This window comes from Selaginella moellendorffii, unplaced genomic scaffold (genome assembly GCF_000143415.4).
Source record: "Selaginella moellendorffii unplaced genomic scaffold, v1.0 SELMOscaffold_61, whole genome shotgun sequence".
Taxonomy (NCBI): Eukaryota; Viridiplantae; Streptophyta; class Lycopodiopsida; order Selaginellales; family Selaginellaceae; genus Selaginella; species Selaginella moellendorffii.
Genome location: NW_003314322.1, coordinates 798,655 through 815,025, shown reverse-complemented (window position 1 = coordinate 815,025; position 16,371 = coordinate 798,655). Strand labels below are relative to the sequence as shown.

The window sequence follows — 16,371 nt, the reverse complement described above, 5'->3', positions numbered from 1 at the left end:
AACGTTTGGGCGGGAAAATGCCCACAGTCATTTAGGGTTCTTGAGGGGTTTTCTTCCATGGCGGCTCTCCAGCCCGTGGGGATGAACAGTGCGCCCTTCATCAGATCTAGCAGTGGACGTGCTCAGGTTTTCGCCGTGGCGGCCGTCGGCACTCCAGTGGTGACTGGAAAGGGAGTCAGCGCCAAGTTTGCCCAGCTTCGCGAATTGAAGAAGGTGAGGATCCATCCTCTCCTTTTTGTGATTGATACAAAATGTGAAGCTGTAGATTGCTTTGATCCCGTATATCACTGCTGGCGATCCCAACTTGGAGACCACGGCTGATGCTTTGAAGCTTCTGGATGCTCGAGGCGCGGATATTATTGAGCTGGGCGTTCCTTACTCGGATCCTTTAGCCGATGGACCAGTGATTCAAGTAAGTTTTTTTTTTTTTTTTTTGCATCGTTGTTTTATTCTTCCTGATCCAACTTTCTTTGGATATTTTTTGTTTGTTTGTTTTCAATCTTTCAGGCTGCTGCCACAAAGGCTCTCAGGAATGGTACGACGCTGGAAAACGTTCTTAGTATGGTTCATGAGGTAAATGTCTCCAAAGTTTCTATTTTTCTTATATAACAGGTTTTCTTTTACAACGAGTTTTTTTTAATAACAGGTAGCACCAACTTTGTCTGCGCCGCTGGTGCTCTTCACTTATTTCAATCCAATCCTCAAGCGCGGGATTGACAACTTTGTGGCCTCAATCAAAGAGGCTGGTGTTTCTGGTGAGTGATGCTTTTTTTCTCTTGCCAAAGCTTACGAAATCTGGAATTTAGGCTTGGTTGTCCCCGATGTACCTTTGGAAGAAACTCAAGCTCTGAGAGAGAAGACAGCGGCACAAGATATTGAGCTTGTAAGCATCAGGTACCAGTGCTCTCAGTTGAAGTGTCATTGAAGAGCCCACCTCTTTTGGATAGTTTTTGTTCTTGACTTTAACTCTCGGTTGATCTTTCTAGGTGCTGCTAACCACGCCGACCACACCGAGGGAAAGAATGGAAGAAATAGCCAAATCATCACAGGGTTTTGTGTATCTTGTGAGTTCTTGGTCTTTAACTATCGCAGTAGATCTGATATCTTTCCGTAGGTGAGCTTGACCGGTGTGACAGGGGCAAGGGCTTCTCTCAGTATCCGAGTCGAGGAGCTTCTTAAAGACCTCAAGCAGGTATATTGCTGATTTGGTTTTCTCCAGTCATAATAAACTTTCAACTTTTCAGGTGACGACGAAGCCGATAGCTGTTGGATTTGGTGTTTCGACGCCCGAACAAGCAGCTCAAGTAAGCAAACCATACCGCATACTTTGTTATAGCGTGCTCTTTTGGAACAGATTGCTAAGTGGGGAGCGGACGGTGTAATTGTTGGTAGCGCAGCTGTGAAGCTCTTGGGTGAAAGTAGCTCCCCGAAGGAAGGGCTTGCAAAACTGGGTGCGTTCATATCTGAGATGCGGAGTGTGTTGTGAAACTGCTCCCAGTGGATCAATCTTATCGCCAAGGGAATTGTTGAGCGTTGGAAAACAGCATGACTTTGTTCCAGTCTCTACTGGTATTGCGATGCCGCGCTTATCTGAGAAAAGTATAAAGCCCCGAATGAGAGGTGAAGTAATTCGCATGGTGTGATCAAACAGGTTTGGATCTTCTGGTTGCTCTCTCCATTTTGGGATCACGTCCCGACATCCTCCTAGTGACCTCCACCCCCTCCACCTGGCTCAAGGTATGGTCCATCCCCAGGCGGCGCTCCATCGCCTGGAAGATCCCCCGGCCTTGATCGACGAGCACCACTGCTGAGAGCTGCAAGAACCAGTCCGTGAACATTTGAGCACCAGTTTGCTATCACCTGCCCATCAAGAGCACGCTCCAGGCCACCACTCGAGCAGCGAGCTCGCGTCAGAGGCCATGCTACCACACTTTCCGTAGAAGCCGACGAGAGAGACCACCACCCCCGGGTCGACTTCCAGGGCGTGTCGGCATGCATCGCCATGGACGAGTCGCGAGATAGAAACAAGCTTCGGCAGTCATAAAAGCAAACCTTTCCATACGTTAACTTCCCTAGTCTGGAGCTTCCCGCATGCCAACCTTGATCAGCCTTGGTAATTTCGGCCTGTGTAGCAAAAAACAGAAATATTCCCTTTCATGGCCTAGGGATTTAGGCTGGCTAGGAGGATCACGTCCCGACATCCTCCCTGTTCGACTCGCTCCCTGTTCGTTTCAAAAATGAAGGGAGAAAACAAGCATTACACTTCTGAGATCGGTTTCCACAAGAAAGTTTCGCATGTTGAGCTCATCTGCGGCAGCTGCGTTGTGGCCAACCACACAGATGGTATCTATCCATTCACGCTATATACTCCAGCTAGGAAGGAGAGCTTACACAGTCCTTCTCCGGCAGTGTATGCCAAGACTTTAGACAGATAAACTTTGTTTCTACGCATTGTTTGACCGCAGGTTTTCGTCCGGCTTGGCTCAAGGAGTGATGCCAAAGGCACTCAAGGACGTAGAATGTAATCTTCCTACTTTTTGAGATTACATCATGGTGTTCTCTCTCTTCCAGGCTATGTGATCCCAAAAGGCTGTGTTTCATCACAGTACATCACAGTCAAGAAAATCTTTACGTTCTAGGGCTAGGGTTTAGGGCTTATCCTGAGGAGGGAGCTGGCCGTTTGCAACCTGCTGCCCAGGAAGAGTTGGAGCTCAACTATTCTTCTTGTTTTTTTTGTTGTTTGATATATCAGAGAAATATCCTTTGCTCATCTATTGTCACTATTCAGACTTTAGATCCTGGGATGATGGCTCTCACTAGCAAAGTGGCTAGTCAAAGGTGGATTAGCAAGGAAGTTGGCAAAGAGAGCGAGTCACAGAATTGTGGCTGCAAAGGAAGTTCTTGGCTATGGCTACATTAAGGCCCAGGTCAGGGCAAAGGTGGTAAATGTTGAGATAGGTGGTGTTATGTGCTATGTGTGGTGTGGAGCTCAAGGGTAGAGGCTTGTGTTAGTAGAGGTGCTAGACAGTGTCCTGAGGCACTAGGTAGAGCACTAGACACTGGCAAAGGCACTAGAGGCTGTAGACGCTGTTGGCAAGCTGAGGCGATGCATGGGCGTTGTAGCCCTGCGATTTTCTAATCGCTCCTCTATCCCTTTGCGGTGCATTGGAATTTCGGGTTGGCTACTCAGAGCCTGGGGCCCCATCTTTCCATTCTCCCTCTATGCATCGTGATTGATCCATCAATCAATGCAACAAGCCAGGCCGAGCACTAGACACTATTGGAGTGCGGCTGGTGAGTTGCTCAGGGCGAGATGAGGCAGCATGGCACCAAAGCTGGGTGTTGGGTGGAGGTGCTGAGTGCTAGGAGAGGCACCTAGAGGGCACTAGCTCTAGGTGTGCTGGATTAAGGTGATGATAAGCACTAGCTAGAGGCATTGTGATTCTTAGGTAGGGTCTAAAGGTGCTGGCTAGAAGAGAGAACCTGTGGACGGCTAGTTTAGAGAGTGGCTTATAACTCCACACAAGAGCATTACCTTCCAGAGATCCTTGCTCTTGCTTCAAGTGGTTTAGATTATCCAAGGCCTCAGTTTGAGGTAGAGCACCTTGAGAGGGAGCAATGTAACAATTAGAGGATGAGACTTCCAAAAAAGGAAATGTTTATGATCTTGTTGTGGAGCAGAGGCATAGGCAGGTGTGAGTGTGGTCCAGAGGTATGGATTGGTTATTCACAGCTCAGAGGCGAGGCACTAGCTAGAGGCGTTAGCATCAGGTGGCTGGTTTAGAGAGCTATTATGGCTCTGGATTGGGTTAAAGGAGAACAGTGAGAAGATTCTTTGGGAAGTGTTATTGAGAGAGAGGCATCTATAGGATCGATCAAGAGGCAACAAGCCGTGATAGTTCTAGAGAGGTAAAGTATAGGATAGATTAAGAGGCAACAAGCCATGATAGTTCTAGAGAGGTAAAGCATAATTATAGATATCTTGAAAGGGATATAAAAATTCTTGGAGAGATTGGAGGGACAGTTTCAGAGGTAGAAGAGGAAGTTAGATTTTGGGACTAGACATACAGCAAAATAATCCAAGGTTTAGTATGAGGTAGATCACCTTGAGAGGGAGCATTAAGTGTTTATGATGGATGAAGATCAAAATGAGACTTTAAAGCTTTCTGAGTGTCTAAACTATTATAATGTTTGAGCAAAAAGGAATATTAAAGTGATGAATATAAATATATTTATTTATTTATATTTATATTTATAAAGTGATAGCGCCGCCGGCCATTGGATCCCAGGCCTGGGCCAGGGTTGGTAGCCATGGTTGCATGAGAAATTTTTCTGATGTTTGCACTGGCTAGTGGGAGACCACCACAGCTCCAGTGCTCATTGGCTCCAAGTGAGGCAAAACAGGCATCTAACATGTGTCACTATTGATGTCTTGCCTCCATGCCCGTTCTTTTTAACTCACCGTAGATGCCCTGCCGTAATTGAGCTAACGCTTGCTTGCCAGATCAGTGGCAATCGCAGCAATTGCACTCCTTCCTGCAGAGATTCATGTTCAGCATCAGGCTGGCAGCTGCTAATTTGGCCCCCAACCCCAACAATCTGGATTTTGTGTGTTGTGAAAATTTGAGACGTCTTCATTTGGGTTTGTGGATGCCATCTAGTGCCAGAGCTAGCCTTCACAGCCATAACCATCAAAGAGTTTGCAGTCCCTGTCCTTCTACAAGAGAGAATAAGCCCAAGGTGAGTTCTCGACCCCACCCACCTCTCATGGATCAAGTGTCATTGTATTCTTAAAAGCATGGGAGGCTTTTTGGGCGCTCACCACACCCTAGAAAATGTGTGCTAGTCCTGTGTCTAGGTTTTGTTGGTTGTTAGATTAGTCTCTTTTGTTTACAGCTTAAGGCATGTATAGATTGTGCTCTCACTATATAGTCTTCGATTATTTTTCTTAAATTTTTTTTTCGGGTGTAAGAACATGAGTTTTGGCTTTTACTTAAAACCTCTGAAAATTTTAAGATAAGTTCTTTGATTTTCCTTTAAATTGATGCATCACTCGCATCTACTTTTTGCCTTATGTTTAAATTTGCACTAGATAGGTTATTTCATTTCATTTATCAAACAAAAATTCCTCCCTAGCAAATATGCCTTGGCTTCATGGAGTATTAAAAGGCATACATCACCAGTTGCCTCTAACTATTGATACTAACACATATGTTCATATTCACAACAACTTTGCATATGCTAATGAAGAAACTAATTTAGACTTTGAACATGCTAATGCAAAAATTACTTAAGATCTTTACGATGCTAATACAAATATAGCACATGCTGATGAAGGTCATACAAATATAGACATTGAAAATGCTAATGAAACTAATACAAATGCATGCAATCATCATAGTTATACTGTCTATAAATTAGTACATCAAAGAATTATAATGACCATACAACACATATGTTTAATATTGGAAATATGTCATCCATATGTGTCTTTTGTGGTGCATTACATTTTGAAAACGAGTCAAGATCAATGTGTTGCCAGAATGGAAAAATTTCCCTTCCTCAACTTTCATCTTTACCTAATGAAAATAAAACCTCCAACTTTAAAATTAACATAAGAAATTTCAATAGTGCTTTTGCATCAATGGGTGTTAATATTGATAATTTAAGTGGTAAAGGCTTATATTGTTTTAGAATACATGGTCAAATTTATCACAATATTACTTTAGCATATCCTGCTACTAAGATACCACCATCATATGGACAACTTTACATACTTGACGCATCTGAGGCTATAAATATTAGAAAGCAAAACCCATTCAACATAAATTGTGATCCTAATTTGTTATTATAGTTAGATCATTTGTTAAGAATAATAAACCCATATGCACAAGCTTTTCAAATGATGTATAATCTTGAACTACAAGAACAACATCACTTAATTTGTAATAGAACTCTGAAGCATGGTATTTACATGATTGTTAGAAGTGAAGGTACTAATTTACATTGTTATAACTTGCCACAGATTAATGATGTTATTGTTGTTTTTGCTATTGATGAAGGTGAGCCATCTCTTAATAGAGAAATATGCATACATCCATAAAACAACTTTTTATTCTTAATGAAAATTGTGATCTTATAATTTATCCTTTACTTTTACTATTTGGTGATAAAGGTTGGTATGAAAAAATTTACCACAATGAGTTGCATGTAATGCTACTCCAATACTATACATATAAATTATTTCAACGAGATAGCATTGGCAACTCTTTCCTTTATGATCAATTGCTATATGTTGGGAAGTTCACTTAACAATTTATGATTAATGCTTATGTAAAGGTTGAATCTAACAACTTTAATTTTTTTTTGCACTCATCAAAAACACTTAAAAGTGGATTATTACACAGGTTTTATGGACTATGTTAGTAACAGAGCCGCTACTAATAACACTGAAACTAAAAGAGCTATAATTTTGCCTTCTACATTTCTTAGTAGCCCACGAGTAATGCAACAATATTGTCAAGATGCTATTGTTATTATCACATATTTTGGAAAACTTGACTTATTTATTACATTTACATACAACCTAAAGTGGCCTGAAATTGTGAAAAACTTATAACCAAATGAATCACTTCAAGATCGACTTGATTTTATTTCAAGAGTTTTCAACTTGAAACTTAAAGAATTCCTACATGATATAAGTATTAAAGGAATTTTTGGGAAGTGCATCATATATATTTATGTTATTGAATTCCAGAAAAGAGGTTTGTTTCATTGTCATTTATTAGTAATGTTATCAAGTGAAGACAAGATAAGAAACCATAACTCAGTTGATGAATTTGAGATTGCACAGTTGCCACATCCACTACTAAAACTAAAATTGCATAACATAATTATAAATCATATGATACATGGTCCATGTGGTTATTTAAATCCTAGAAGCCCTTGCATAAAAAATAACAAATGCTCTAAGAATTATCCAAAAGAATTTAATGTTGAAACCATTTATTGTGTTGATGGTTATCCTGATTACTACTAACCTGATAATGGAATCACTTTCATAAAAAATGGTTGTACTATTGAGAATAGATGGATTATTCTTTATATTAAATACCTTTGTAAGAAATATAAATCACATATCAATGTAAAAATCTGTGCTTTTATTAAAAGTATTAAATATTTATTTCAATATGTACACAAAGGTTATAATTGTGCAACATTAGAATTCTTAATTGCATCTGAAAAATGAGGGACTTTAAATTGGGACAAAATCTCAAATTTTATCGATGCTCAATATATTTTTGCTTTTAAAGCCATATAGCATATATTTAAGTTTTGTATGCATGATAAATCATTAACTATTATATACCTTCTAGTTCATTTACCTAATTTTCAAAATGTTTATTTCATACTAAGTCATGAACAAAGAGCACTAGAAAAAGCCACTTAAAATGAAACAATGTTTGCACAATGGTTCAATTTAAACATGCAAGATAATAATGCAAAGCAATATACATATACTCAAATTCTATTGTACTACACATATAATAAATCCTCTCATAAATGGCAATTACGCTAACAAAAAGTTAAACTCATACCAAGAATGTATTCCATATCTCTTTTTAATAGTGAGTTGTACCATTTGTAGCTTATATTGCTCTATAAAAAAGGTGCTATATCATTTGAGGATATGTATATTATCAAATGTGTTATTTTCTCCTTTTTTAAACAAGCAGTTATGGCAATGGGATTTTTGGTAGATGATTCAGAATGACAACATTGCATACAAGAAGTTCCTACTTTTAAAATGCCATCCCAATTAAAATAGTTATTTATTTTTGTTTGTTTGTATTATTCACAAAGAGATCCAAATTTATTATGGGATCAATTCAAAATTGATATGTTTGAGGATTATGTTACAAATGATATAAACTATTTTGATATTGCTTTACTCAATATTAATTCAAAATTCCAACTACACAATAAATCTAATTAAGATTTTGGTTTACCACTCCCAACTATTACTCCTATTATCAAACACATACTTAATACACAAATCCTTGATCCATTATAAAACCAAATCAATACAAACAAAATCAATTTAGTTATGAACAATGTTATATTTTTTACCTCATTATGAATGCCATTGATACAAATCAGCATCAATGTTTTTTTATTGATGGACCTGGTGGTACTAGGAAAACTTTTCTACTTAATACTATCAATTACAGCATTACAATTAAAAAAAAAAAAAGTAATCAATATGGCATGGACTGGGATTGCAAGCATTTTGCTAAAATATAGTCAACCGGCACATACAATTTTTAAACTTCTTATTCCTTTAAATAAAACTTTTATTTCTGTTTTAACAATTAATAGTGTTGCTAGAAAAACCATTAAACAAACAAATGTTTTCATATGGGATGAAATTAATATGGTGCTTTCTTGCAGTTGATAAATATTTTAAGTATTTCAAATGTAATTTTAAACCATTTGAAAGTGTTATAGTGATTACAAATGGTGACTTTCGTTAAACCCTTCCTATTCTTCCCCATGGCTATAGAACTTCTATTATTTCAAGCTTAGTTAAAATGAATAGACTATAGTCATTCTTTACAACACTAACACTAATAAAAAAGCATGTGTTTAAGTAATTTTTGTTTTTCTGAATAGCTTCTCAAACTTGGCAATGGTGATAGTAGTTTGAAGTTGCAATGTCTCCCACCAAATATTATCCAAATACCACATGCACTATCTATCTCTACACTTATTGTAAACTTTATTTTCCCAAATATTAATGACATTATAAAAACTTACATAGCTGTATCAAAGGTTATTCTCACCCCACTCAATGACGACATATTCAAAATAAATAATGATATTGTTAGAAGATTACCAGGTGATCCATATGTTTACTTAAGCATTGACACAGTTAACTCATATCACCCTGAAGAGTTCCCAATTGAATTCTTAAATTCAATCACCCCATCATGACTACCACCACACAAATTAATTCTAAAACAAAATATAATTTTGATTTTTCTTAAGAACATATCTCCACAAATTATACCACATAATCATTGTGAATATAGTTTATGCTGAAATTCTTAAGTAGACTGACAAATACAAGGCTTTCAATTGTGAGTTTCAAGTGCACACCACAACAAAGTTAGCATTGACTGGTGTGCTTTGGGTGGTGTGCCATTTTGGTTATGGCAACGTGCTATTAAGCTGTTAATGGCAAAGATATAGTTTTCATCTTATTGCTTCCTAAGTGCAACTCTTATTGTAGTATAATGGTTTTTGGCTCATCCCAGGAACCTATCTAATAGGTTGTGGAGCAAATAGCAACACCTACACCAAAGATGAGCTTGAAAGTATTTTTTAGGCTCTTTGTGTTCAAAATGGAAGAATGCAACTCAATAGTGATCTAATCTAGCTTATGTAATGCTCATGGGCAGAGTTCGTAAATTCCAGCATAGGAAATCTGAATTTGAGGAGTTTAAACAACAATCAAGTATGGTAAATGCATTACAATTTTATGATTACAAATAGTCAAGAAAATGTCTTTCAATTGTGGAGTTGATCAAACAACAAACATAACTAAGCTCAGCAAACCTTTTGAAATGGCCAAATTTGCCAACCACCTAGCATTTGCTAGGCAATTGTTAATATATGTCATATGTATATAACATATATCCATATATAGCTCTGCACTGCAAAAGTCTGGCGTCGAAGAACATACCAAAAGCATGCTCTTGACGCCCGGAAGTAGACTGCGAATGGAAGATTGATACCGAAGCATGGCCTTAGACTTGTCTTCCTTTGATGTTTCAACACGTCCAGGATTCGGATTGTTTTTTCGAAGATCAGTCCAACTAGTCGAACTGTGGCGAAAAGAAAATCTCAAACGATCGAGGAACTTACATGGTTCGAGCAGCCACGGCGATAGCTCCTCTTGTCCGCGCTCCGCTTTGCCGCGCGCCCCCTCTCCCGAGCACAAAAACCCTTGCCCCCGTTCGCGCTTAACGAACCATCCCATCTTTCCACTCTTTGATGTTTTGATCCATCGGTTTGATTAAGGAGTATTGGCTATGTCTGTCACGGATTTGCTGCTGCCTTTGTTTCTACTCGTCTTTCCCACAAGGTCCCGGTCACAGTGCCCCACGAATCCATCCCCAATCGTGAACGACACACAGGTTCTTTTCTCTCTCCGTGACAGGCTTGGCATCAAAGTGTGGAACGAGACCGCCAATCCAAGAGCATGGCGGGGTGTGGAGTGGAGCTCGGACAACCGAGTGGAGGGCCTCGCTCTGGCTAGGTTTAATCTCTCGGGAGTTCTTCCTGCCATCTGGGACGAGCTTCCATCGCTGGCTCGCCTGGACCTCTCGCAAAACGGCATCTCCTCGCTAGAAGTCACTGGTTGCAAGAACACGCAGCTCAACCTCCTCAACTTGAGCTCCAATTCTCTGCGAGAGTTCCCGGGTAATATCTCCAGCCTCCAGAGTTTGGAAAGCCTGGACCTCAGTGCGAACTTCTTATCAATGGCCGGAGTTCCAAAGTTTAGCTCGACGCTGCGATCGCTCAACCTGTCCATCAACAACTTGACTGCGAGCGTTTCCATCGGTGGTAACCTGGGACTGGAGGTACTGGACCTATCGCACAACGGACTCAGCGGCTCCATTCCAGAGACTTTCGGGGAGATGACGAACTTGACGCGCCTGGACATATCGTATAACAGGTTTAGTGGAGATCTACCCGATATCTGGAGCAAGAACTTGGAGCTCAGGTACTTGGATATTTCCAACAATTCGCTCCAGGGTGGTTTGCCACCGAGCTTGCGAAGGCTACGCAAGCTCGCGGATTTAAGCGCTGGATACAACTCTCTCTCCGGGCCGCTGGAGCTGGAAGATGGCGACTTTGCGAGCATCGAGACTTTGCACCTCTGGCAAAACTTGTTTAACGGGACGATTCCAGTGAAGGTGGGAAGCTTGAGGAACTTGAGGCTGCTGGTTCTCACGGGGAATCGTTTCAGTGGCGCCATACCTCCGGAGCTTGGGAACTGCTCGAACATCAGACAGATCTTGCTCGACAGCAATGACTTGACTGGAACCATCCCAGGCGAGCTCTCGAAGCTCTCGCATCTCCAGCAGCTAGTTCTCAACTACAACGACATCGGTGGGGAGCTCCCTTCCGGACTCTCCAACTGCACGGAGCTCGTCCATCTCTCACTGAAGCGGAACAAGTTCTCTGGAAATATCCCTGACAGCTTTGGAAATTTGAGCCGCCTGCGCTATCTGTCGCTTTACAGCAATGATCTCGTCGGTTCCATCCCGGCCTCCTACGGCAAGATGAGCTCGCTGATCTACCTCAGCGTTAGCTCGAACAACCTCTCTGGAGAAGTCCCCGCGATGCTGCAAAACGTCTCGACTTTGCAGTTCCTCTTCCTCTCGAACAGCGGCTTCAGTGGCTTCGTCCCGGACTGGCTTCCCCGGCTCACGAACTTACGAGAGATGGATTTCTCGTATAACAGGCTCTCGGGAGAGATGCCGGCAAGCATTGGCCGACTGTTTGCCAACGTCCAGCTTTACCACAAGAGCAAACTGCTTCTGCTGGACATTAAAATGCTAGGACTCGTCTACAGCAGCTTTGCCTGCCCGACATCCATAAACTTCTCCTCTAACCAACTGACTGGAAGCATTCCGACGGCCATTGGCGACCTCTACAATCTTCAACTGCTGGACCTGAGCCACAACCAGCTAACAGGTCCCATTCCCGAGTCCCTGGGGAAGGCAAGGAATCTCTCCAAGGTGTGGCTCGCGGGCAATCGTCTCAATGGCTCCATACCATCGTCCGTGGCGGACCTCTCGTTTCTCACAACCTTCGACGTCTCCAACAACAGCCTAGTGGGACGGATACCTGACAGCCCACAACTCTCGTCCATGGACGCGGCTCTCTTCGCTGGGAACCAGCTCTCTGGCTTGCCACTGACCAACACCTGTTCGAGCACTGCTACGCTGCCGCATAGGCCTAGAAGAGACGGACAAGGTGGTAGCGAACATGACCAAAGAGACGTGACAACACTTGTCAGCGTCGCCATCTTCATGGCAGCCTTTCTCTGTGCTTTCTTATGGACCTTCTTCTTTACTTTATACCGCTCATCCATGCCGCTGCAGTCCTTCCTCGCGTAATCCATCACCATCGAGCGATTGCCATCAGAACGTACGCAGCCGAGTCTGTGTGGGAGTGAACAAGACCACGTCAGCACACAGCCACGTGAGCGATCCAGACGCCGCCACGGATCGTCACGATAAACCCATACATTTAACCATGTATCAACCGTCATAATAATAACACAACACCGTTTCATAATACCACATGGTATCGGAGCAGCGAACGAGAGAACAGTGGCACCAGGAACCCTTGGCTCAGGAGCGCGCGAGGGCTTTGGCAGTGCTGGCGCGGGTGATCCAGGAGCGAAAGCGCCAACAAGCTCTTTGCCCAGCCTGCCGGAAGGTGTACCCTTGTTGCGGCCGAGTTTTTCACGATTCTTCTCCACGCCGTCCTTTCTAAATTCTCTGTTTAATCTATTCTTAGATTAATAGATAGAATGTCTTCTGGAAATTCTTGGGACTCTGGGGGCTGGGAGAAACTTCTCCAAAAGTTCACGGGACAGAATTTCTCCACTTGGAAAACAAAAGTACAGCTTATCCTTTTGGCCAAGGACTGCTGGCCTATAGTGGATGGAACGACTCAACGTCCGGCTGCTGCGGATGTAACCCAACGGCTCGACTGGGACTCCAAGAATCGAAAAGCGCTCTTTGTCATCGGGTTAGGTCTTGGGGATGAATTCGTTCATCTCCTTGATCTTACCAAAACAGCCCACCAGAACTGGACATCCCTTACACAAATCTTCGCTGCCAAAGCTGCCAATGCTAAGGTGGTGCTAACACAAAGGTTCTTCACGATGAGAATGCAACCTGATGACACCATGGCCACTTACATTGGAAAGTTTAAAGCGATGATCACCGAGCTGAAGGACGCGGAAGCGGCAATCACCATCGATCAAGCTAAGGCATTCCTTCTGAGCTCTGTCTCCCCTGATCTCCAACCTTTCGCATCGATGCTCTCGGCTGTGCCTGGAAAGGACTTGGACTCGCTCTACTCGGACCTGATCGAGGAAGAACGAAAGCAGAACGAGCGGAGACAAAAGGCACCCTCTCAGGCTGCTCGGGTGGAGCAGGCCTTGATCATGGGAAAGCAATCGGGTGGGAAGAAACGAGATGGCCCTGTTCGAGGACAAAAGAGCCCTTCTCCCAGCCCTGGATTTGCAACCAATAAAAAACGCAAGGGCGCGGCAAAGCTGGCCACGTGGAGCGTGAATGCCGGATCAAGAAAGCCGCAGAGAAAGCTCGCGCTGAAAGAAGCTCTTCTTCACGCCAACCTGACACGATGTTGATGATGACGCTCGCTGCATCTGTGTCCGAAGCCGAAGTGCTCTGGATGGATTCTGGAGCCTCGATGCACCTCACACCATTGAAGAGAGCTTTTCACAAGTACCGGCCACTGGAGCAGGAGAAGCAAGTCTTTGTAGCAGACAAATGCCCCTTAACAGTGGAAGGACAAGGAACGGTCATCATAAAGTTGGAGAGTGGAGCTGAGAAGCTCGTGAACCAGGTCTACTACGTACCAGAAGCAGGACAGACAGTGTTCTCAGTTGGTGTAGCAGCAGATCAAGGCTTCTCAACACTCTTCAATGCAGACGGATGCACCATCTTTGACGAGACTGGCCATCCAGTAGCTTTTGGTAGACGAGCTGAGACTCTCTACAAGCTCAATGCTCAGTTGATCCTCTCAACTCACGAGCAGGGGCATTTGCTTGCAATTCGCCCCAGCTCCTGGGCTGCCAACTCTCTCCAGCTCTGGCACGCTCGGCTAGGGCATGCCAATTCTCACGACATCCAGCTACTTGCTAGCCACAAGCTTGCTGATGACTTTACCCTCACCGGTGCCGGCCAACTGGGAGTATGTGAGACATGCCAACTGGGGAAGCAGCCACGACTACCCTTTCCACGCAGAAGTCCAGAAGATGGCGCCTCAGGATTTCTTCAGCTGGTACACACGGATGTGTGCCATGTGTCAGAAGCAACTCTCAGTCACAAGCGGTACTTCGTTTCGTTCATTGACGGCTACTCACGCTATGCGGTGGCTGTTCTCATGGCACACAAGGGAGAGGTCTACCATCACTTCCAGGTCTACAAAAGCTGGGCAGAAAATGCCACTGGCTGTACCATCCAGACACTACGTTCAGATGGCGGCGGTGAGTATATGAGCAAGGAGTTTCTGGCATTTCTTGCTCAGGCTGGCATCCACCACGAGTACACCGCAGCCCACACCTCGCAGCAGAATGGGGTCGCCGAGCGCCTGAACAGGACACTTATGGACTGTGTACGCTGCCTTCTCCAGCACGCTGGCATGCCCAAGGTGTTTTGGGGAGAGGCACTCAACACAGCCGTGTATCTCCGGAACCGGCTGCCAACACGTTCCACAGGACAGGTGCCGTTTCAAGTATGGACAGGGAAGCGCCCCAAATTAGGGCACCTGAGGGTGTTCGGTTGCATAGCCTACGCCCACATCCCCGATGTTCAGCGGCGGAAGCTGGATCCCAAGAGCGAGAAATGCATCTTCATGGGCTATCACACCCAGGTAAAAGCCTATCGACTCTATAACTGCCAGCGCAGGAAACTGGTGGTGAGCCGAGATGTGGTGTTTGATGAAGCTCATCTTCATCGAGATACCCTCCTGTTTCTCCACCATCTCTGGTGGATCTTTCTGAGATTTTGGACGACGTTCCACATCTCCACCCAGCACCAGACAATCCAGCCGCTGCAGAGCCAGGAGGAGTTGCTGAAGGAGCGCCCGAAGGAGGCGATCTGGCAGGAGGAGCTGATCACGGTACTCTTCCTTCGACACCTCCTCTGACGACTCCACAGGCCACAGCGGCTGCATCCTCAAGCACCAATGAACAGCCAGATCTTTCCACGCTTGTGGCTGACCTGTTCGTTGGCGACGAGTTATATCAAGATGCCACCACTCCTCCCAGCATTCCCAAGCTGCCACCTCCTCCAGCCGGCACAGCAGTGGTGACACGCTCGGGTCGTGTCGTGAAACCATCTCTCAAAGCCAAGGAGGCGATGCCTATAGGAAAGCGTGCCTACTTCTGGGCTCTGTCGGCTCCACCTGCCTCTCTCGGTCCCCAGGCGGCTTTACACGGACCAGAAGCTGAGCACTGGCAGGCAGCTATGCAGGAGGAGTATGATTCTCTCCAGAAAAACAACACTTGGTCGCTGGTTGAACTTCCAGCTCGCAGAAAGCTCGTCTCATCCAAGTGGTTGTTTAAGAAAAAGTACAACGCTGATGGAAGCATTGAGCGCTACAAGGCGAGATTTGTGGCACGCGGATTTTCTCAAGTTCATGGGCTGGACTACTCGGAGACTTACAGCCCTGTGGTGAAACTCACAACCATTCGTATGCTACTAATCCTAGCTGCAGAATTGGATCTCGAGCTCCATCAACTTGACGTTTGTACTGCGTTCCTTAACGGCGACATCGATGAAGAGGTGTATGTGGCTCAGCCTCCTGGTATGCCTGGAGAAGAACACCTCGTTTGCAAGCTTCACAAAGCTCTCTACGGACTCAAGCAGTCGCCACGCCAATGGTACACGAAAATAGATTCTTTTCTAATTTCCCTTGGTTTCGTGCGCAGTGCTGGTAATCTCCACTCGGCCTGACCTTGCGTATGCTGTGGGAACAGTGGCGAAGTACCTGGACCGTCCCTCCACAGCACACTGGCAGGCTTTGAAACGTATTATGAGGTACGTGGCAGGGACTAACCAGCTAACTTTAAAGTACTCCAGAGGCGAGAGCGGCAACAAGCTGGCTGGTTACTCTGATGCTGATTGGGCCGGGGATCCAGACAACAGGAAGTCAACCACAGGCTACGTTTTCCTGCTAAATGGAAATGTCGCAAGCTGGTGCAGCAAACGACAGGCTATTACAGCGATGTCGAGTACCGAGGCTGAGTACATAGCTGCAGCAGCTGCAACCAAGGAAGCAGCGTGGCTAAAGGGACTTCTCCAGGATCTACAAATCAACACGGGCGTGGTCAAGCTATTGTGTGACAACCAGTCTGCAATAGCTTTGACCAAGAACTCCAGGTTCCACTCTCGTACTAAACACATTGAGCTGCGCTTCCATTTCATACGAGAGCAGATCCAGAGAGGCATGATCGAGCTGGAGTTCTGCCCGACAAACTCCATGCTAGCGGACGTGCTAACAAAACCACTTCCTCGTGTTAAACATGAAGTCTTC

At 44.2% G+C, this 16,371-nt stretch overlaps 2 protein-coding genes across 2 annotated transcripts; both read left to right on the top strand.

The window, feature by feature from the left end:
- Window positions 1–5: 5 nt before the first annotated feature.
- Window positions 6–1,625, top strand: LOC9643925 (tryptophan synthase alpha chain). The gene is made up of 9 exons (XM_002984240.2): window positions 6–213; window positions 266–412; window positions 508–573; window positions 647–755; window positions 807–883; window positions 987–1,064; window positions 1,115–1,192; window positions 1,245–1,304; window positions 1,355–1,625. Exons 1-9 carry the CDS (start codon window positions 58–60, stop codon window positions 1,484–1,486), a joined length of 903 nt encoding a protein of 300 aa, XP_002984286.1. The 5' UTR covers window positions 6–57; the 3' UTR covers window positions 1,487–1,625.
- An 8,469-nt stretch (window positions 1,626–10,094) lies between these two features.
- On the top strand, window positions 10,095–12,602 carry LOC112351416 (LRR receptor-like serine/threonine-protein kinase FLS2). Its single transcript, XM_024689305.1, has 2 exons — window positions 10,095–12,120; window positions 12,394–12,602. The coding sequence occupies exons 1-2, from the start codon at window positions 10,095–10,097 to the stop codon at window positions 12,600–12,602; spliced, it is 2,235 nt and encodes a 744-aa protein (XP_024545073.1).
- The last annotated feature ends 3,769 nt before the right edge of the window (window positions 12,603–16,371 follow it).